Raw genomic sequence first — 24,119 nt, 5'->3', positions numbered from 1 at the left:
CCTGCGTGTGTATCACCCTCAAATCGTGGGATGTAAATGTTCTATCCCGCTTTAATCACCATGGACAACATTTGAAGCTGGTCATTTAAAGCGGGGGATTCTGAGAATCGACCTCGCTTCCAGTGTTTTTTTTTCTATTTTTTCGCCGTCTTCTCTAATATCAAAAAGGCAAAAAAACCTGGGGACGAGGGTGAAACAGGGTTAAAGGAGGGAAAATTACTGAAGCGCGTTCACACAGCTAGGAAGTTTCTAAAAGAGGGCGTAGTTATTTAAAAAAAGTGAAAGTAAAAATTCGATAAAAGAAACAGAAAAGATTTTCTTGCAATACAATATCTTGGGTCAGGGGAGGAAGAAAGTAAGGGAGAGAGGCATTCCAAAGCCTTCCCTCACACAATTTTTAAAATATATTTAAAGCTTACTAAAGATATAAGTGTTAAAACTTGGTGATGTTTTATTTATTGTGTTGTCGTACCAACGGGAAATTTTAATGTTATGTTAAACGACATCCTTGTCCCCAGGGTCTTGTGTCCCTTGAGCATTTATTACGGAGAAAATTCATTAAAAAGGTAATATGCCCTGGGAAAGAGGTTGGTTAACCAAATTATCGAATTTCGTGTTAATAAGTTTTCTTAATCGGAAGTAAGAACCCAACCCTCTCCTAGCAGTAAATAGTCAGGTTCAGACAATGTATGTTAGCATTTGTTGTAACATATGCTACGAAAGAGTGCAAAACAACAACGACAACATCAGCGACAACGACGATAGCAACAACGACGATAGCAACAACGACGATAGCAACAGAAGCAACAACAACGTCGGCGACGATAAAAACAACAACAACAAAAATAAATCGCCGCCTTCTAAAACTTGGTACGTCATTTACACATGTAAAAACCATTTATAGGAACAATCAGACCGAAAATTTCTGAAAAAACAAATAAAATAAAAACAACGGCAAAGCAGATATTTTACATTTCCAAAGAAACACACATACAAACAGAGAATTATCTGTCGGGTCGGAGTATTTCACAGAATAAATTCCCCGTCACCCCTTTACGGCTAATTCGCAATGCATTATGGTACCTGTATTCAGCAAAAACTTAAACAAACCATTCGTAGCAAGAAAAAGTTAGCCGTAAAGAGGGAACGGGGTATAATTTAAATTTTAAAATTTTAAAAAACTTGCTATATACTTAGGTTATAATGTACTGCAAAATGACTTAAAAAATGTTTAAAATTTATAAAACCAATTTTAAGGCTGAGTATGTGCAAAAAATAAGAACTAGAAACAGAAAGGAAATAAAAACAAATAAAAACAAAGTTGAAAAGTTGAATGAAAGTGAATATAATCAGCTGACTGTTGACGAGTTTCCAAACTAATTCCAAAAGATCCAATCTCTCAAACAAAATAAGTCGACATTCTTTTCTCTACTCTAAGTACATAACATCAATAAAAACATCGACACAGGTGTTACTCTCTACATCATTGTAATTCTCATACGCACTGGTCAAAGTTTCACTAAAATGTAATGTCAATATTTCTCCCCAATTTATAATATGTGAAGAAGCATTGAATACCAAGTAAGGAGAATAAGCATTATAGCCTGGTACTTTGTAAGAATGGTTTGCAATATGGTATTTACTCGATGGATAAATCACCTTGTCTTGACCATCTTTGACGACGACACCAATATGGTCTGGCCTGGCGTATTTCATACCGCCACAGCTCCATTTTGTGTCTTCCCATTCCATTGAGCAGAGTATTCCAGTTCCATTCACGTATTTTAACTTTACTCCTTGTAAATGTCCATCGCCTAGCATTTTAAACGTTCCAAACTTTTGTGGAGACATTTCAAAACATACATTGCGCTTGAGTAACTTCCACTTTTCTAGAAGAAGAAAAAAAAAATAACTTAAGATGGAAAAGTAAAAAGAAGAAGGAAGTAGATGAAGCATTGATCTCAGCGGGAAAATTAACTCGTGTTAGTAGAAATTAAAAACCGTAGCTAAAACTAATTTTGATTATCAACAAACGATTTCTATAAGATGCAATAAGATATTCAAAATCCAAATTATCCACGGATTTTTTATTTTGTGATTTCACGTGGTTTTAAACGAGTGACCTTTAATAACTTCGCGACTACAACATTTCGCGCATTCGGGTATTCAATAACCTTCGAGATTTAGCATAATAAATAAATCTCAGTTCAAACTCCTGTCGCGGTTTCTATATGAGGTTATATGAGGTTGAAACGTAACCGTTTCATCGCGTTTTATCTTTATATCAAAAATGCTACAGACCATAGTATCGAGGTCGGTCAACGAATCCAAAAATAGAAATGAATTATCCCTAACGTGCACAGTGTTGGCAAGTGCTAACCCTGGTAAGGTAATTTATTACGCGCGAACAAAGTACTGTCAGAGAAGATTGTGTCCAAAATTAATATATCCTCGATTTTATTCTAATCTTCTGGTTCGTTACCAAATGTCTATCAATGTAAAAAAAAGCTTGTGAAGGAGAATTCCATTTCTTAAAAATGTAAACAAGCTTCGAGATCTGTCATAACTAAACGCGGATTTCCATTCCAATTATTTCCATGTTCACGCGTATTTTTAAGCTCAACATTTCGTGGTAAACGTACCCTGGTTAATTTATTCCTCGTGTCTTTTTTTTTTAAAAAAAGAAATCCTTTGTGCTCTGCTTCAGCAGCAGCCTTGTTTACATTTTGTTTGTTTACATGCTAGAGATAGCGATAGTCGGGCAATAATCTGAAGACTGGAATAACGGATGAATTGTGAACTATTCAGCGCGCTAACGACTAGTATCTATAGCAACGATCTGTGTGTTCAAAATAGTCGCGCGTAGCTCTATTTCGAAAACCCTAAGCATGATTAATTGTTTCATGCTAATAAAAAAGTATGCACGAAATACCGATTTGGGGAACATATGTTCGACAGGGAATTACTATTATAAAAGTACCATTATTAAAAGTATCTGATCTTGAAAAGTATTTTTACCTTCAGTACACTCACAGCTGAATGTCGAGTCTTTACATTCAATAGCAATACATTGATTTTCCACCTTAGCAACAGGATCCATCTAAAAAATAATGTGATGATTGCAGTTTCATTGATTTTAAAAATTAGTACTATCAGATACTATCTATTTAATAATGACACTAAATTTAGAATGTCATAAAAGAATTCTAGGATAATTGATCAGTCGCAAAATCAAATTTAGCAATATTTTTAATTCGTCAATTTAAACCTACAAACCTGCGCTAGAATTTGTATTCATATTTGTGCAACTTGACTTGACTTCACTAGACAACTAAACAAGAAGGTAACTTACTTTGCGAAGTAATGTTTTAAAACTTTCAATGGATTCATCTTCTCTTAATCTTTGCATCTCCTCTCCTGCATCTGTTGTATTTTCTTGGATCAACCAACAATCTCCATGTTGATCAAGTCTCTTCTTAAACATGGCCCTGTCGCATAGTTTTTCATTCTCGCACAGTAACAGGCAAGTAACGATAGACATCTCCTGCAATTGTTTGATGATAATGCCATAAGGTAACTCATCTATTGATGTGTAGAACTTCCCTTGAAGTGCCATCATATGAAGAAAAGAGTCGTGGAGTATGGGTAATAACAAACGCAAATTCATCGTTTTTAACAGTTCCAACTGTTTCAGAATGTGCAAATGATATCCTGTTTACCAGTCCCAACTGTTTCAGAGTGTTCAAATGATATCCTGTTTAACAGTTCGAAGTGCTTCAGAATGTGTAGATAATACCCTTTTTAATAGTTCCAACAACTTCAAATCCAAATGTCTCCCAATGTCTCCCAATGTTATTTAAAATATGGATCATATGAAATAAATCTCTGAATTGATTATTTATGTTAAGGAGAGGTCTTTGGGTTCTGAATCATTTAAAAGGTAATTGAGAAGTTGCACGTATTTGTGGGCAAAGGTTAAATTTTAAAAGGCATTTTGGTGGTGCATTATACGCCCTATACCATTTTCCATGGCATTTTGTTGAATGCATGATACGCCTTGTAGACATGATCTCTCGGTGTGTACATATCTCCTGTGGCACACCTAATTAAATAGTTTTCGAATTTCATGTTTGCCATATCTGTTTATATCAGGATAGTGTAGTTAAAGGTTAAATTTTAAAAGGTATTTTGGTGGTGCATTATACGCCCTATACCATTTTCCATGACACTTTGTTGCATGATCACCCTGTGTGTACATATGTCCTCTGGCACACCTAATTAAATAATTTCCGAATTTCACGTTTTTTATGAATTTCAGTATATTGATTTTTTCATCCTTAGATTCTGTATAGTTAAGGGGGATTTTCACGAAGCCATATGTGAATAGCGAATTCGGCGGCGAATTTTTTTTTAGATTTTCACGGAAAACAAAAAACATATGGCGAAGTTTAAATACTGAATGTGAACACTCTTTTAGGTATTAAAAACAAGACAGTTATTTTGAATTATTTACAGTAGTAATGAGTTTTTCTAACAATAAACAGTGAAGCTTGCGTTCTGATTGGTTAAAAGTTTACAACGAAATATTTCGACATGAAAAAGTAGAAACTGTTTGCGGAGCGAAATCAAAACAAACATAACTTCGCTCCGTGAGAACCCTTCTTTAATTTAGCATGCGTGTGAAAAAAAGTCCTGTTTTTGTAGCATTATTGTCAAATCTTCTTATTTTTTTATTTCTTTTGCAAAACTCACTTCCAAAGGAAGTTCAAATATAGCCTAATTACAACCTCGTCCCCAGGGTCTTGTGGCCTCTGAGCCGGTATTTAACAAGGCAAATTTGCCTTGGAACGAGGTTGGCCTAAATAAATAAACTGTTATAGCAGAATATTTGCCGAAAAATCTTAAAAATCTTCACACTTTATCAATTTTTTTGGCAAGGAATTGAAACATTGTATCCATTTTCTAAACCTCGTCCCCAGTCCCAATATAAAACCTAAAAAGCCCTGGGGACGAGCTTGCTATTTTCTATCAAATGTTTTTTGAAAAAGCTACGGAAAAAAATTCAAAAATGTCTATTTACTGACTTACGTTCTGTCTCCAGCTTTTCTGTTCCACTTTTTGATACTGTGATTAACACAATGATTTTTTACTTCGAGAAAAAGGTCTGAGGTCGAGGTTGGCATAATAAAATTAAAGTTGGGATAATGGAATAACGTAATAACTACCGCAGTGAATAAATTCCAGACTCTTGTAAAATGTTAATTTCAGAAAAGGTCAATTACACTGTTATTTCGTAGCTCCAGAAACTTACTAATACTGGCATAAAATGACACAAAAAGAGGCTTTTCAATTAGTACTTAACACCACAAGTAAAGACAAACTGTCGACCGATATATCCCCACGGGAGACGCAAGGTTTTCCAAAGTGAAATGAGATATTGCACAATTACTGACTTTTATGAAAGATTATTTCATAGTTTTAAGATTACAGCTTTTTGCCAGAATTGCGTCAGCAGTTGGACTTCGCTGCACTGGAAACTAAAGTAAAACTTGAAAGTATTAACTCTTCCCACAATTGTGGTACTATCACTCTGGGCAAGGAAACAACTCATGACATGGCCTGAAAGTTTGCCAACCACCAATGTTATACTTCTCTGCAAATTTTTTTCGGTGGCCAGTTACATGTTTTCAGACACAAAAGATGGCGGCAAATAGATGGTGCTTATTTTACACAAACAATACTTCATTTACAAAAATTAAACAACAAGAAAATGCAAGAATTACAAATTAGAATATTATTACAGCTATCAAAAACATAAAAATACGATTGTTCAAATTTACAGTAAACTTCTAGCATACTTAATTTTTTATGCTCGCTGGATAAACTAAGTTGGCTACGAAACTAGAAAATGGAAGTAAAATAACATTGAGGTTTATGTATTAGATCGTGTAAATGCAGCTTTACTCCAGAGTCAAATCCTGCATCGATAATTATTCTTACGCTGTTTTGCACAAATATACGCCAGCGTAAAGGGCGAATTAAGAGAATAGTAAAAGTAGAAATGACGTCACAAATGGTTTCCAAAAAAGTCTGTGACCATTCATAGGGAAACTTGAAACAAGGTTGATCTTTGATTAAGAACGAAGTTGGAATAGAAGTATGCAGAAGTCTGATTGTCCAATATGCAGAAATTGTTACATACATGTTTGGAAATGAGAAAGTATTGGGGTAATTTCAAAAATGGAACTCCCCCTTCACAAAATAGTGCTGTGGAAAAAAGTGTATATAAAAAACACATTGATATATTAACAATTTCACAAACATTTCAAATTGTCTTCAATAGTTGTTGACATCCCCCTGTCAACAAACAGGTTTGCCATCTATGAATAAATAATGTTTCTAAAAATAGCACGGGTGGTCTATTTGACCGAACCGCCACGCAAAAGAGATTATTATTTTAAAAATAAAGAAAAGCGTTACAAAATTAGCGCCTTTTAAAATTTCAACTTGTACAGCAGAAATTATCAACGTTATTGGTAACTAAGGGTGGATATATATACAAAAGGATATTTTGCAGAACAAAATTTTTTTGTACATTTAAGGGGCTATTTACCAGAACAGAACTTTTTGTACACGAGAGACGGTGTGCATAGAGGCTTTAACACTTGGTTGCGACATTCACGACAACGGTACAACATAGTTTCCAGGAAACGTTCCAAATGCTCCAGTCCGTTGACATGTCCCAACGAACCAACCGTCATCACATTTTTCTAATACGTGCACATGATCACCAACGATCAACTCGACTTCGTCTTCGTTAGTCGCTTTGTAGTTGTAAACAGCTTTAAAACTAAACAGACGGAAGATAAAAAAATTGAAGCGAACATTTTATCCAAGCGTTAGTTCATTTGTCTCGTTTCAAAAAAAAATTTGTAATCATATTTTATTGTATATTATTATTCCACCGAGCTATTTTTTATTATTTTTTTTGCACATGCGCGATAGAGAATCAATCAAATATATATGCGCAGGAATAAAATAGGAATTGCACCAACCTCGTCTCCAGGGCTTGTTGGTCATCCAAATATAAAAAGCCTAACAAGCCGTGGGGAGGAGGTTGGAATTGTAAGTGTTGATAATTTTTCTATGCGTCTTCAAGTACGACTTACTTAAGTGTCCTCAAAAAAAATGTCAACTATTTTTTTACATAAAACAAATTCACTTACGGTTGACCAGTTCCAACAAGTTCATTGCTGTTATCATTTTCATCATGATATGAATTATCAACATTACCGTTTGTGAAGCCGTTATATCTTTTCTCTTCACTAAAAACACGAGTTGTGATTTAGAATTTTTGCGTCGGTAAGAAAGATTCATTCCCAATCCTGGTATAAAACAGATTTGATGCTTGTTGCCGGAAGCCGAAATTCCCCTCTACTAGCTGGTCAAACTTTTAGTTAAGAAGGCGAAATAGATCTTGCCCCTTTGCTAGAGAGGCGCTGAGAGTCCCCGTCCGCTATTGTCGGGTAAGAAGTCAAGAAAGAAAACGTTTTGACTTCCTGTGCTAGATATTTTTTTAGTCGTGAAATCTTAATGCAAAACACCTTTCCCGAATTTCATAAATTATAATAATTATGACGTCATCCAAAATTTCATAATGGTTCTATGCTTTTAAATAAGGATATTCAGATAGAATATTAAATTATCATGACGAAACTGAATTTTTTTAAAGCAATATAATATTCTGGTTGGATTTTATTTATATTTAAAAACGATGCTATCCTTAGAAAGCTCGGCTATATGGAGCGTTTTACCGCAACTTTCAGCTCGCAGTTGAGGCACTTAACGAACAGAAATATTTACGAAAATAGGTAATTTATTCTATCTTTTGATAACGAACTTGGGGATGAGAATCATTTTTAGTATCGACCTCTTTAATTAAGTTTGGCATAATTAGGAAATTCGGGAAAGGTCTACTGTTTTATTTTCGTTCTTTTCGAGTTATACTCGCTTTTTAATTTATAAGAATATGCTTTATAAGAACATCTAGCTGGTACTTTAGGTTAAAAAGAATAGGTCTATTGTTCAGAACAATAAAGAAATAAAAATATTGACCAGCGTGATTAGAATTTTGATATATGAAATGATCGTACAAGGAACTACCTCAAGAAAATGAGTAAAGCGTTTTAATTTTAAACCATACATAAATTCGCTTATCAAAAGAGAGAAGAAACTATCAACAGAAATGGAAAACATAAAAGAGAATTGCTAACATAAAAAAAGAATAAACCAACTTTTAAAAGCACGACTTACTGATGCACTTGTTCATTCGATATCTTCGTTCTCTCTGTCTGCTTCATGTTTTCAACATTGCGTATGGCTTCTGTTAGATAATCTGAACAAATATGAAAAAACATTGCTCGTAATTTTCAATCAATCTACACAAAGCGAGCGTCCTTCTGTTTAAATGCTACCTAACTTGACTACTCTTTTCTGTTAGAACCATTATTATAACTGCTTTAGTTTCCCCAACTAAAGCAGTTGCGCTTCATACACGCTTTCTTATAAGGAACACACAATTTGAGTTCAGCCCAGCTAGTCTTAACTTAAAAGAAATTTTCTGAAAATTTACCGACTTTCGCTTGCAGAGCGGGAGGACTTGGGTTCAAATCCCGGTCGAGTCATACCAGAGACTAAAAAGGGTGAATCTATTCTTTCTGCTTAGCGCTTAGCATGAGAATAGGATTGACATCCTAGGCGATTGTCTAGTTGAGCGATTGCTGTGCTTCCACGACTTTCGTAGCTCAAAGGGAAGCCTTTAATACACTAGGACCTCCTTCGCAGGACACTCGGGTAAATAATTTCAATAATAATATAATAGAGTCAGACCTCTGTTTCGTTGATCAATCAATCAATATACTTTTTTAATTTCCATAATATTTTGCAAGTTAGCAGTTGACAGTACCTATATTCTTGAGTTAAAAACATCGTTTCTTGTAAAAAAAAAAGCCATGTAAAAAAAATGGACCAAAGTTCATAAACCTTATAGTATATCTACTATGGCTGAATAAAAAGTACCTACCAGTATGTGACGACTTTGCTTCATTCAGAATCTAAAAACACATGCACGTATATTCAATAAACAAAACGAGATTTCTGTCGATAACAATAATAGCCGTCATCTGTCTGTCTGTCTCTGCGCAAAATGGTACCGCAAGTAGCGAGACACGCGATGCACATATATTCAATAAGCAACATGAAAAATGTTACTCATTTTTTTTATGTTTAGGTTAAAACAGCAAGAACAATGTGAACGCAAGGTTATACCTAACATGTAGAATAAAAACTGAGAAATCCCATACAAAACGCCTGAATAAGAACACTGTCAAAAAACACATATTGTGGTAAAAATGGGATAGTACGTTCTTAACAGAGAACACGATGTAGCAAGATGACGTACCTCCACATATGGTACAGGAAGTATCCCAATGTTTCCATCCAGTTCCCCTTCGTACCAATTATCGTCAATTTGTCGGAGAATATTTATATGCTGACCCTATGAGAGAAAATGTTATTGATATTCAACTACGATCTAACAGCTGATGAATAGTCCTAAAAGATCTTCAAAATAATATCCCAAAAAAAATCATGGCTTCAAAATACAGGGGTTCAAAACATCATGGCTTCAAAATACAGGGGTTCAAAACATCATGGCTTCAAAACACAGGGCATCAAAACATCCCGGCTTCGAAACACATGGCTTCAAAACACAGGGCTTTAAAACATCCCGGCTTCGAAACACATGGCTTCAAAACACAGGGCTTCAAAACATCATGGCTTTGAAACACAGGGCTTCAAAACATCATGGCTTTAAAACACATGGCTTCAAAACACAGGCCTTCAAAACACAGGGCTTTAAAACACAGGGCTTGGGTAATATATTTTTGATTAATTGAGAATCATATCATGTCGTTTATAGGTATTGCCCCAGACCCCTCAGTGTTTTCAACACATTAAATAACAACAGTATATCACTGCTCAATGTAAATTACCTTTTTGAAAGCAAGCTCTGATTCTGTTTCAGCTCTGAATGTATATTTTGCTCTTGCTAACCCAATCTCATTATTAACTTCATCGCTAACGATTTTCCTCTCTAGCTCAAACTCATTATTCACTTCTTTAGGAGTGTTTTTAACATCTTCTGAAATATGATTATTGATAATGTTTTTTCCTACAGGAGCAGCCTCCAAATTCAAAACTGGCATGGATTCTTCGTTTTTCACAACCATCGGCATTAACTCAGCTTCAACAACAGGTGCTTTTTTCTGAGACAAAGGTGCAAGGGTCTGTGTTTTATTCAATTTCGATTCAATAGGTTTGAGTTCTGCTGCTGTTTCTTCGAAAATCTTGAAAAAATCAAGGCTTAGCAATATTATTTTACTAATACCACTGTCTAGTTTTAAATGAACAATCAAATTAAACCTTTGTGCAGAAAATTCATTTAAATATTATTTACACTTGAATGAATACATTTTTTTAAAATAAAATTCTGTAGTATTCCTGAATAGAAAAAATTGAAAAGCATAGAATTATAAGAGAACTGTCAAGCCATAAAAAATCACTTTTTTGAGGAAAAAAAAATTGGAGAACTGATCCTACCTCCACATAGGTACATGGAAAGATACCAATTTCACCATGTACTTCTCCTTCCAGCCAGTTCTGATCAATCGCTTGCAAAATATGAATAGTGTCTCCTTTCTTGAATTCAAGCTCCCTGGAAATATAAACACGTTTCAGTTTTTCACGACTAACACAATAGGTTGCTTCTTACAGAGTTTCCTGACTTTCATGACTGATTGTCGAAAACTCGTAATTTCTTAGGATTGTTCTCAGACATTCTGCTCAAGCGACTATGGTCGCGACATCCGCTTTTATCAATTACCACCTACGTCAACTGATATATACTTTTTTAAAAAAAGTAGGAAATTAAGTCGTCTACAATCATGTTCAAAATTTTTCTGAAATAAATACTTAACCCACAAGCGTTTCCATATTATGCTCACACACTTCGAAATTGTCAAAGTTCATTTAAACGTAGAATTTGCGATCTAGGTTATTTGGTTAAATCTGATACGATAATTATTGCTGACGTCAGCATTTTCTCGGTTTTCTAAACTTTCTCGTGCCGCTGCGTTAATTGTTTCAGAATGCAGAAATCACCGAAACTGAGACTAGCGCATTCCCTATAAAACCCTACTTGTTTTCCAAGATAGAACTCATGGAGCATTTGACAGGAGAAGCTGTTTTGCTATTTTGAATAGTGGCCCAAAAAACTGAAATTTTCTATAAACCTCGAAAAAAATTAATAAAACAAAAGAACTAATTACGTAGACCGCGAACACATGTGATTACATATCAAAATTCACTTGTCAATGTCCACAGCATATCTTAGGTTATTGGTTAAAATCCATATATGCTAATTGTTGCTAACGTCAGCATAACTATCTCCCGAATTTCGCGACCTTCGTGGGCCCTGACATGGACTATTTCGTTGTGCATGAGCAAATTTTCAAACTCTGTCCACCTTTCGCATTCTCTTCGTTGCAGAGTATTGACCCATCGACCCATTTGTTCATGTTTGAAAAATAACAAAAAAAACTGCCTTTGTTTCGACAAGAGACTCCAAATTCAAACTGGAGTGGATTCTTCGCGAGCTGTTCTCATGCTTGAACAACTTCTTGTAAAACTTATCATAGAGTTTTAAATACGTTGGTTATCTTTCTATACCAGTATCAAATGGACCTGAAAAAATTATCAATGCTAAATAAACTTCTTACCCTGGACCCTGTGGATGGAATGAATACTTCGCTCTTCCGTATTTCTCTATTTTAATTTGTTTTTCTGTCTTCGCTAATATTTGGTCGACTTCATCTTGTGACTTGAGTATGTCCTCCTCCATTTTTCTTAACCTCTCTTCTTCTGCTTTGCGCAATCTCTCCTTCTCAGCAATTCTCTGTTTCTCCCGTTCATCTTCGGCTCGTATTCGTTCCTGTTCTTTTGCAATTCTTAACCTATCTTCTTCTGCTTGCCTTTTTAACTTCTCTTCCTCCATGATACGTTCCCTCTCGCGTTTCTCACGCAGCTCTTCGCGTTCTTTCTCCAGTTCTCGATTTTTCAATTCCAGTTTTCGCAACTCCAAAAAGTCTGGCGGTTTATTGTATTCGGTATTAATACTAGGTTGCTTAGCAATGAAATGGCCTTTCTCTTTTTCTTGCTGCAAGTAACTGTATGTCTAAATTAGAAAATAATCAAATTTATTGACTTGAGGATTGTCGTAATTTAAAGGGAACAAATTTTAATGGCTTTGCAAAAATTATTTTATCATTATTGTCACTGAAAGATTTTAAATTGTAGTTTGTTCGTTAAAGTTTTTTAGTCATCTGTTTGTCTACAAAAATAATAGTTTTTGTCCCTTCCGCGAAATTTAAGGTACGCTAAACATTTCAATTCGCGAAAATTAAGTGCGAAAATGTATCATTTATACTGTTATATGTTAAATACAAAAGCTAATTATAAGAGAATCATTTTTGTTGGGATTTTCTTTTGAAGTTTTTATCAGATTGCTGAAATAATTTTTTCGTAAAACAAGCAACTCAGAAAATTCATTCCGCGAAATATAATTATTACCTCGCAAAAATTTATTTCTGCGAAAATTAACTCACATAGATACATTTTTCTGAATACTTAAGCTTTTAAATTGACACAAAAATATCTAAAACTTGTTCACCCCCCTTGATCCAACCCTTAATATTGTATATTTAATGTCATCAAAACATATTTCTAACCTGGTTATAATCAATTTTCGTTTCTTTTTTCGGTGCAACCGTCTCTTCCCATGATTCTATGGGAAAAAAAATTCCGTTATGATATCTTAAGTGTATAGGTACAGATTGGGTACAATGTGCGTGATAACTGACAAAAGAATAAACATGGATGTAGAAATGATTGCTGAGCAACTAGAGCTAGTTAGTAGAAAATAGCTAGTTAATACAATAAGTCCAAGAAATGTCTTCCGGTTAAATGTAATAGATTTAATTGATATTTTAATTCCTTTGGATGCGTGAAAATGTAGTGTTTGCGAAATATTTCTTTTTATTTATTTCGCGGGAAATTAGGAAAACAAATAAGGAGGTAAGTTTCATAAATTGTTCCATTTGTGTAAAATAAAAGTTAATATTTTGTTAAACTTATATGTTTAACAGATAAGCAATACATTGATGTGTTTATTTAGCTTCTCTTTTCTATGATCCCCTTAGGGTTGCGTGAAAATTAAATGTGCGCGAAACCTAGGTATGCGAAAATTTAAATCCGCGAAGAAAAGATGCGTGAAAATCAAATTAGCGTGAAAATTATGCTTTTTGTAGCTTAAAAATATTTAGATGCATTAGTTTTTTTATATCGTAAATCGTAAATATCGTAAACTTATATCGTAAATCCTCAATCCTTTTATTTTTCAATTATTTCAGCTAATTTTGACGTGCAACTTTTATTATAAGTGTTCGAAGAAAACACGGCACCAACACAGAATATTTTGTATGAACCTGAGCCCCTCCGCTGCGTTTAGATTTACAAGATAACTAGTCATGGTAGTTTTTTTTTTAAGTCAAAAAACGAAGGAAAAGAAGAAGTTGGGCCAGAATTGAACTGAAAACACTCCCGCAGAGAGGTGGGTGTAGGTGGACACGCCCTAACTTGAAGATGAACTTTCCTTGAGCTAATTAATTATAAATCCAGTATGTATAGTGTATAGTAAAAAAGTAATATAAACATAGATGCTACATATGTATTCACAAAAAACATTTTATTTAAAAAATATAAAAATGCACGAAGCTTTTCGTAACATTGTTACATTATCAAGTGAAAAAATATTTTTAAGCCAAAAACAAATATAGTACACGTATCTACAGTAATATAATTAGTTTTAAATCAAAAACAGTCTGAAAGGACAATCAAAATTAGGTTAAATAGATGTTATAGTTTTCTAGGTTCCATTCAGGTTACTTATTTACTTAGTAGTACAATTATTGTACACAAAATTAACACTCCTTGTGAACCTTTTTCTCTTCTGAAACATTCTAGGAAAAATTGTAAACAAATTTTTGAGAGATAACAAGACCAGCTTTGTTTCTGTATTATGTAGTATTAAAAAAAAACCCACCTTTTGACTTAGCTGTGGCCAGTCCTGTTACTGGTACATCACCACCCTTTTGCAATTGACGATAGAAATCTGAATTGATAGATTTGCGGTTTTCTGGTTTCTTCCAACCTGTTAAAAACAACATAGGACAGAATTTTAGCAGACATAATCTTTTGTGATGGGAAAATTCTTGCGAATGAGCAATATGATAGATTTTGCGAACATAAATTTTTGTCAATCGCCAACCTTAAATTAAAATTTTCTCTTGCTAATTTATATGTCTACGGTGTCTGCATTTCATAGCCACCAAATGTGACTAGAAATACCTGGTATTTTTAGAACTTTTTTTTTCAAGATCACTAATGAAAAGATAAGTCTCTCTAATTTCCTAACATAGCTAATTTTGAATATTGTTGCAGGCTTAGTTTACAGAGTTTAAAAAACCTTTTCACAATTGTCAACTTCAAATAATTTTTTAATAGGTTTTGACGGGCAAAAACATGAATTAAGATATATTAATAATAAACAGGATGTAACTTTTAAATGAAAGAATTAGAAACTGACTGCAAACTAAACCAATACAAAAAATGAGCAATTGCAGTTTTAAGGTTGAATTAAATAATCTGTCTTATACTTGAGGTAGGTAATCTAAGAAGCAATAATTTACTCCAAATATAGAGCAACCCTACCCTTTTTACAGCAACCCTCCTATTTAACTTAACCCCACCCGCATTTTATTTTAATTTTAGTAGGAAACTTTTAACCCCCCCCCCCTCCTCCTATTTTACAAAAATTCGAAAATCCCCCCTCTCTTCTCAAAAAAGATTATTACAATTACGAAAAAGGGTGAATTTAGGAAATGTGAAGGTATAGATGAGATTTAATTTAAGTGAAAGGGTCAGGAATTGGTAAGCTTCATTGAATAAAAAATCTATTTCCACTATTGTCATTTATTTAAAGTATAATTCTTACAGTCTGAAATATTTTGTTAGGGTAGGACAGGTTCACGACAAACAAAAATCAGTAACCACACTTACCATCTGTTAACCTTGTATTATTAGGATTCATGAAATTAAAATTTGATGCATGGATATTTGGTAGCGACTTGCGATTGGGATGTTTTGCTATAGATCTGTAAATATTTAATCAAAATATCAAACATCACAATACAGTACACGAGGTGTAGAAGAAGCAATGTATTATATACTTTGAGACATATTTCTGAAAAGACATATCAAAGTTCCATACACAAAATAGTGTTAAGTTATCAAAAAATGAAGTTATGATGTCTTTCAGGTAAGTAGAGGCGATCTTTTACTAGTCAATACACGCAAGGTTAATGCAGCATTCTCAGTAGCTGTTAAACGACTATTACCCAATTGAAATTTATCCCAAATTTCACAATGTATTTGAGAAGCTAATTATATGAACTAAAAAATAGTGGACTTATAGCCCATTTAAAACAAGTTGTAAAGGAAAAAGATTATACGTAAGACTACTTTGATAAAGTCCCATTTTGGATTTAGGGCCCCTAATTTTACATTTCTGGATTACACCCTGGCATGTTACACACAACAACAACTACAGTTTATTCAAATAAACAAAATGATCGACACATTGTCTGAACAAGTGGTAGATTTTCTGCCTTACGTTGTTTACATGCAAAGGATAAAAAACTTTTTCCTCCCACAAGTATTAATTTAACTTTCTGTATGAACAGGTGCTTATTACAGAAGTTAAGCTTTTACACATACAAAAATAGTAGCTAGCTTAGCTATAGCTAGCTATCAGGATACTTTTATTGCAAACAATTTTTTCTTAAGAGATGTCTCCCAGAATTTTGAAAACCTAATCTTGAAGTCTTTATGAATTTAAAATTTGAAACAAGAGAATTCAATAAAATACATGTTAAAACTTGGAAATTTCTCAAAAGGCATTGTCATTCTGTAGGATAATATCCTAACCACACACAAAACTCAACATACCTTCCTCCACCTTGCAAACGACGAGGAACATTTTTAGTTTGCTCTTCAACTGAGGTTTTTCTTTCACTGTCATTTGTTGAAACTCCATCATATTTACGGAATGCGCCACGTTGAGCGTCTGTTGAAAGTAACTTGGACAAATGAGATTCACCTAGTTGTAATAAAAACCACTAGATAAACTTAAACACAAAGAAACATAACTGTCATCTTTTATTATTTAGCTCAATTTCTTTATTTTTCATATACTCACCCTGAAATCAACATAGTCTCTGCAAATATTGTAATATCAAAAATAGCAATCACGTTAGCTGCATTACACAAAATTGGAAATTTATAGACACTAAATTTAAATTAGCATTTACATGGACTCAAAATAAGTTTCACACTGCAATGACTTTTCTGAATTTCAGTTTTTTTTGTGCAAAACTGTGTCATAACTTTTCACACATATGTACACAGCTAGCTTTTCAAACATTTACACTATATTTGTACACAAGTGCAATAGTTCTGTAAATCGTTATAACATGAAGATTTTGAGGGTACAATGAAATCAACATCACGTAAAGGGCTGTACGAATAAATTTATAATAAATGTTTGGGACGACTGGATGTTTTCATAAATCTCTTTGTTTTTGTTTGTCTATATTAGAATAACTTACAGCATTTCTAACTCACATAAAAACTTCAATTCGAAATTATGTCATCCATTTAGAAAGGACTCACAGCAAGTAAGAACAGATAACAGATGGTCATAAAAATGACATACAGTTATATAGCAAATCATTTTACATACCTTCCATACTTTTATGGATGTCCTTGTACATTTGCTTATACCAGTCAGGTGCCTTGTTAGGAATATTACTCTGAAAATCAGGTGTCAAATTCAACTGAGTAAAAGAAGGTCAAAAATAAGTATTTTGTGATATTAATACATTTACCGCTATTATAACACAAGATCTACAACATTTGTTTTAGAATAAAACAACAAATTCAGAAAAATTTATCAGATTAAACTTGCCTGTAAAAAAATTGAACTTACAGTTGACTTTCTTGGTAAACTTTTGGAGTCGTACGATGCACTTTGATGCTGTAGAGTAGATTTCTTTGGTAAGGTTTTGCTCCTCTCTCTGTCCATTGGAGGTAAGTCATCGACTAAACATGAAAATCATAGGCAAAATCATAGGGTTATAATTGTCATATTTTATCACTCATCCCTTTTTTGGCCTGCAAAATTAAAATGCATGTTTTACTGCAAAAGTTATAATATACCACAAAAATAATATTAAACTTTACATACAATCAAGGGTGTCTGCTTTCGCCATTATTTTTTTCATGTAGCCTTGACCTCCTGGAACAAATATATTGTCGCTATTGCTTCGAGGTGCAGTTGGGGATGATGGCACAGATCGTGTCTTCTCCACAGTGGTTGTAATCTGCACCTCATTCTCATTTCTAAAACAATTGTTTCAAAAATCCAATGGATAAAAACTTATTGATGCATGTTGCAAATTCATTCTCATTTGAATTTTTGAATTTATGTTTGCAATTTGAATTTAAATGATTTTTATTTAATACCCATACTGTTTAATGCATATATTTATTTCAGCAATTCACTGCAACTTTTTAAAAATTACAGAGATGATTAGTTTATTATTAAAATGTATATTTGTAATTTTTAGTAACACTCTTCATTTGTTAATTTGCAGATTTTCCAAAATCTTATAACCCTTTCTCCAATTTTTTTTTGCCTTACCTAGTCTCTCGATAGATACGTCAAGAAAGATTTATAGTTGAAGGGATAAATACCTCAGTAGAACAAGAGACAAAGTTGAATGTGCACGTTTGACAGCAGTTAAGGCTTCTGTGTGATATAACGTTTCAGTTTTAACTTCATTTATTTCTGTGACTTCGTCGCCAACTTTAATACCTGCAATATCTGCTTTTCCACCAGGTTCAACCTAAAAAATAAATTTAATTGAATCAAAAACAAACAATTTTTGAAAATATTATGCTTTCACTAAAATAGTGTTTGGATAAAGGTTTTAATATTTTCTGAATACAACATTCTACATCTGGTAAACTTTTATCTTCTTTTGTCACACAACACAGATAAAACAAGCTTGTTCTCACAAATTACTCATTGCAATAAACAAATGCATTCTTACAATCATTAGCAATAATTACCCATCAACAGTGGGAAAGAATTGCAACTTAAGATGAATAAAATAGCAAAAATGGCAATAAATTATTTTTACAAAGTATGTAAATAACACATGTTAAATGTTTTATACAGTAAGAGATCCTAAAATCTAAAAGAACTGCAATCCTAATTATATTAAGGAACCAGGATGCTTGTTAAGCGATTAAGAGGGAGGATATTGTTTTTATACATCTTTATGATTACATTTATAAATCTCTAATCATATATTATTATCATCTATTTATTATCATTTATTATCATCATTATCACTTAAACTGAAGGCATTTAAACCTAGAAAAATTGAATATTTGATAGCATTTACCAACATTCAAAAAACCCACAAAAATTTAATAAATCTAAAATGACTGCTAAATTGTTTTGTTGTGTTTTCACAGTTAATAACTTACCACAGTTATTCTTATCAAGCACTTAATTCTCTTATTGGGATTAAATGTTACCTTTCATGAAAAAAAGTTTATCTAAACCAACTCAGTTTAGTAATTTATATACTGCATATAATGACTAAGAAAAAATATTTAGTATTCCAACATTAAGTTGTAGCAAAAGAGTGCTCAATAAACAGCTCAAAACTGTCCCCAATCTGTGGAAAGAGCTGGTGTTTACCAGATGTCCAACATTTTTAAAAAAAATAAGCATTCACATAACTCCAATTATTATTATTCTTCATATTTATTTACAGGTGTCCTAATTAGGATTCATAAAAACAATCCTGGTATCAATAAGGTTCCTGTATATACAAGTATATAATAGATAATGTTAAAAATTTTAAAAATGATAAAAAAAAATTATCTATAGGCAAAAATGAAATATACAAAATAGTAGAATAGGCGAATGTGCTGGGATAGATAGTTTCAACACCACACTGAAAAAGATATGAAGAGAAAAACCAAAACTGATTGAAAGGCAATTTAAGTGCGCAGATGTAATTAGAAGCAACGCTGTGTGAGAACAAAACTAAAATTTAAAACTTAATATCCCTAATGCTTCTCTTAAATAAAAGCAAAGATGATTCAAAAGTATAACTTAGGAAAATCAACAATTTCAACATAAAGTTTTTTTCAATGAGCAGCTTTTTAAACACGTTCCCTTTGACATTTTAGTAATCATTTGAAAAAGTTTGGGATTTGAATGAGAGCATTTAAAAAAATTTTATTCAGAGATAGTCAGACTCTCCCTTACAGCAAAGTTTTAATGTTTAACTTGTGATGAAATTCTCACACATGTGCAAAAAAATCTGTAATAAAATGCACACTTTAGTTTAAGAAAGTCAAATTATGGTAAACTTTTTTTATTTTGGCTAGTAGAATCTTTTTACTGATATGTGATTTACATCTAAACTACATGCAAACTAAATTTTAATTTTAAGATCATAAATTGCCTCTATTAAAAAATAAAGTTTAAAAGGTTCCACCTGTACTATTTTGACTGTCGTTTTGCGTAAGACATCTGGGAACTTAAACAACTGGATCTCGATGAACTCGTATATGTGGGCGTTTGTAGTTATCAGTACCCTTGTCCCAATGTAAGCAAAATAGACATTTTAGAAAAGCACAAACAACCATTGTTGAACAAGACTTGCAAGTTTGCAAAAATAAATATATTTATTATTTATTTTGTATGCTAGCATAGGGGTGTATAAGTCCGCTGGGTGGGTAAGTTTGTCCCTTACAAAATTAAGACTCAGGCAACTGCTACCAAGTCCAATGTGTTTTTTTGTGAAAAAAATAGTATAGCTGTCCTACATGGCACTGGCACTTAAACACATCATATGTATCCCAACATAGCTCGTAATAAAGGTGCAAGTATAGAAAAAATAAATTTTAATAAAAATTTTTTTTGGTGATTGAATAGAAAAAAATCTGGGCTTCCTAATGATGAAAAATAATTTTTTTAAAATATTTTTTTTTTATAAATTACTTTTTGATATGTGATAAAGATCAAGTATTTGTTCACATGCAATGATACTGTGTATTGATTTTTACTACTTAATTATGTATGGACATAAATAGAAGATGTTAAAAAACATGTCTGCAATTATTTATGCAGAAGTATAAGATTTCTGTACAAAACTTTAAAGTTCTTTTTCACAGTGCTAATTTTTTAGCAGAGTACTTCTTACATTTTAAATTTCTTTTATAAAACCATAAAGGCTTTGGAGTGGAGAACATCCATGAATGGAATCTTTGATCCAAAAAACATTGTTTTTTTAAGAATTTATGCAAAACGTGAGTTACAATGAGTTTTTTAGCAATGAGAGGTTAAAAATTGTGGAAAAAAATTGATACTAAATATCTCAAAAACTAAACAATTTAGGAAAAAAACAACAACCTTTTTCGATTAATTTCTTCTGATCACAAAAAAGCAAACAGCAAATCTCATTTGTAGAAGAGGGGTCATTTTTTATCCTTGTTTATTAAACCTTTTGTTGTCCCTTGTTATTGATTCCCATTATTATCAATCATATTTAATTAATTTGAACACAATGAGAGACATTCAATTAAATTGAATTTTTATTTCAGTGATATAGAGACCATCAAATAGCTGAATTAGCTAATCGGGTGAGGACACCAGTGAGAAAAAAAATTTATATAAAAAAGTGACTAATCAGGAACATTCTTGCAGCTTTCTAGAAAGAAGAGTTTACATTTTGATATAATTTGACCAGAGCTTAAAGAGGCCAAGTCATGTCTAAAAATGTTGCTGGAACCTATTCAAAAAAGGATATGGCCAACTTACACATAACCTGGCAAATTTAAAAGTGGTGAATAGCGTCTATAATCCGCGAATGGTGGAGGGCAGATGAGGCAAAATCCAAGGGAGGGCCATGTTACACAGCATGAATTTAACCATCGTTTAGTAAAAACACTGCAGGGGAGTGTAAGTGCATAGCATTTTAGTTAAGCTTTACTGAGTTTACTTGGCAAACTTATATTATACTATTCTTATAGACGCCTTGTCATGAGATATTGTTCTATACTCACATTCAGATATGATAAAACATGGACTTTTTACAGCCAAACATTCATAGAAGAAACCTTAATTAAAAGAAAACTTTTAAATGTAGCTAGTCAAATTGCAAAGATAAAGCAAGAAAAAAAAGAGACACGTAAATGATCCACTCTTGAATTTATAAAGGTTTGACCACATGACTTTAATAACAAATAATCCATATTATACTGCCCTGTGATTGGTTTAAATCATGTGGAAACATGTCTATGACTCTGCAGTTGCATTGCAATAATTTTCAAGGGTTTCCATTTTTCACTCACACTTCTACAATCCGAAAAAATCTTTACGTGGCTTGGATAATTTTTTTGTCATGGAAGCAGTAAGAAATATTTGAGATTTGTTAATACACTTCCTTGTTTATAAAAGTGTATAGCTAGCTAGGCTAGCAAGCTAGCTAACCTACAGCAGAAACAGTTTTTCAGGTTGGGTTCAAACCATTTGAAAGCAGCATATACCAAAACAGCATTTCCAGCCTTGGTAGCTAGTGTATAGTCAAATTCTGTCTGTTATCAATATACAAAAAATCCTTGACAAAAAAATGGGAAATCTGCAGCTAGCCAGGATTTATAGTTTTTAACCTTGCACTTGAAGTCAAATAAATAAAGAAGTTTTTAAATGAAAATATTTAGGAAAATATATGGAAGTAAAAACACACACCTTTGAAATACGTAAGGGTGCTCTAAATTCTTTACCACCCTGCAAACGAAAGCCCCAAGGAGAACCTCCCTGTAGAAACACTTCGAACTCCGCCATTTTGTTTGTTATTCTTTTTTTTCGTGACTCACAGTTTTACGCTCCGAATAAAAATATCTCCGACTTGGTAAATTTCCACCTTTACTTGCGATAAGAGGTTTTTAAAATGCAGAATCGCACGCACTGTAAAAATGCATGGGAATTTTCCTGCCGAATATTTTTTGTTATAATCACGGTGTTAGCTACCTTGTATATTATAGATGAAAAGATCAACTCCGTTCTTTGATAAAAATAGCGCTAAAAATTAAAGGCTAAACAAACAAAATTGTTATTGAACTCAGCTTGTTTGATCTAGGAAACATGGTAGCTATAATTCAAATAGCTTTTCAATTCAAATATATTTTTTTCTCGAGTCAATGAATTTGCTTTCTACAAAATAGCAGGCTTGGCTAACCTCTTCTCCAGTGTGCCTATTAATTTATTAGGATAAAACTTGCCGTAAATAAAAAAAGTCCCTGTGACATCCTCTTCTCCCTGTGTCGAAAAGACAAGAACCCCTGGGAACAAGGTTAGCCCTGGGAATGAGGTTGAGGTTAACCCCAAATATAAAACCCTTGCTTAAGTTTCTATGTAACTAATTTTTTTCTTCGCAAAACGAGAGTGGAATTTTTCTCTTTCATTCATCTGCTTTGGGGCGTCTTTTCGCATCAAAATATTCTCTTCCCATTGTGGAAAGAAGAAAAGATATATAAAGTGATACTGACAGATTGTCTCAATCTTTTATTTGATTTCAAAAGATTCCAATTTAAATACAAAAGTGATAATTTCTCGCTTGAATTAAGACGGTTAAAAAATGCCAATCTCATTTTACCATTCTCGACGCAGCAGCTCTTTGAGACAAACCTGTTTTCTTTCTTAAAGAGCTCTGGGGACGAGAATGTCATTTTCCAAGATATTGTCAATAAATAAAGAGGCCTTTTAATGGAGTTAAGTAAGAGAGAAAATTTTAGATATCGTAATAATTTCTGGTTAATTACGTGAGAGAATCTTCGTCCTGAAAACATCTCGTATCTTAACCTCGTCCTGGGGCAATCTTTTGTTTTTTGACACAGAGATTTCTTCGTGCCGTCTCGGAACGAGGTTTGTATCTCTGTCATAATGATAGCAATATGATGTAACCGGGCCTGGGAACAAAGTTAGTGTTAAGAATGAGCCAAAACATTTTGATAAAATGTTTATAAATATTTTTTAATTTTTAACATAATGGCTCAAAAATAACACGATGTTCTCCATTCTCGCCCCTAGGTTTGCTTTCAGATGGCTGGGCGCCAGGAGAACAACAAACAGGTTTCTTTGCAGCCAACAGCCAGTGTCACTAAAGGCCAGACTGTATGTATTTCTTTTTCCAACAATATGTATTTCAGGGCATTTTACCTCTTTCTTATATCTGTGCCTCGTCAGACATACAAGGTCGTGTGAAGTCTAGAATCTTTTCTACTTCCTGTGAATACTTAGTCTACGAAAAGTTTCAAATTTCTTTCGTTTGTTTTTATAACAAAAGTATGTAAATGTAAAAAAGTCTGTATGTACAATTTTGTTTACTTTTATAGATGTGTTAAATTTTAGATTCAATATAAACTTTTTACATCAAAATAAAAACAATCGAGGTGTCAAGTAGATAGTAAATACATGTAACACGTGACTTTATTCACATTTTTAATAACAATTTAGTTTATAAGAAAACACGGGGCTGAGATTTTGCAAAAATCTAAGAATATAATAAGAACATACCCAACAAAAATTTCTTCATAGATTTTAGATTAAAATTAAATTATTGAAAAATTTCTAGTGCTTACTCTACAACTAGAAAGGATCTTCCCCGCTGACCCTCGATGTCAAAAGGGCAAGAACAAGTTAAAATTTCGCGTTGTGAACGCAGGCTAAATGTAAAACTGGTTAGTTCTCTGGTTAAAATGTCGGTAAAACTTTACGTGAGTGAGTTAATCCGCGAGAT

General features: G+C 32.9%; 2 protein-coding genes across 3 annotated transcripts; both read right to left on the bottom strand.

Moving 5' to 3' along the window:
- Window positions 1-1,149: 1,149 nt before the first annotated feature.
- LOC130648173 (uncharacterized) lies at window positions 1,150-3,541 on the bottom strand. The gene is made up of 3 exons (XM_057454212.1): window positions 3,353-3,541; window positions 3,019-3,100; window positions 1,150-1,889 (listed from the first exon to the last, which is right to left on the bottom strand). The coding sequence occupies exons 1-3, from the start codon at window positions 3,539-3,541 to the stop codon at window positions 1,429-1,431; spliced, it is 732 nt and encodes a 243-aa protein (XP_057310195.1). The 3' UTR covers window positions 1,150-1,428.
- A 2,170-nt stretch (window positions 3,542-5,711) lies between these two features.
- LOC130647475 (intersectin-1-like) lies at window positions 5,712-22,228 on the bottom strand. 2 transcript variants are annotated; one of them, XM_057453344.1, is made up of 17 exons: window positions 22,070-22,228; window positions 17,989-18,140; window positions 17,480-17,634; window positions 17,222-17,334; window positions 16,976-17,069; window positions 16,183-16,333; window positions 15,235-15,329; window positions 14,219-14,326; window positions 12,846-12,901; window positions 11,838-12,292; window positions 10,660-10,774; window positions 10,053-10,406; window positions 9,461-9,556; window positions 9,083-9,113; window positions 8,314-8,395; window positions 7,227-7,325; window positions 5,712-6,850 (listed from the first exon to the last, which is right to left on the bottom strand). In XM_057453344.1, the coding sequence occupies exons 1-17, from the start codon at window positions 22,163-22,165 to the stop codon at window positions 6,679-6,681; spliced, it is 2,424 nt and encodes an 807-aa protein (XP_057309327.1). In that variant the 5' UTR covers window positions 22,166-22,228; the 3' UTR covers window positions 5,712-6,678. The 2 variants fall into 2 exon arrangements, with proteins under 2 accessions (XP_057309327.1, XP_057309328.1); XM_057453345.1 differs by having other exon boundaries at window positions 16,976-17,045.
- Window positions 22,229-24,119: the final 1,891 nt, after the last annotated feature.

This window comes from Hydractinia symbiolongicarpus, chromosome 6, assembly GCF_029227915.1.
Source record: "Hydractinia symbiolongicarpus strain clone_291-10 chromosome 6, HSymV2.1, whole genome shotgun sequence".
NCBI lineage: Eukaryota > Metazoa > Cnidaria > Hydrozoa > Anthoathecata > Hydractiniidae > Hydractinia > Hydractinia symbiolongicarpus.
This window is presented reverse-complemented; position numbering and strand designations above follow the sequence as displayed.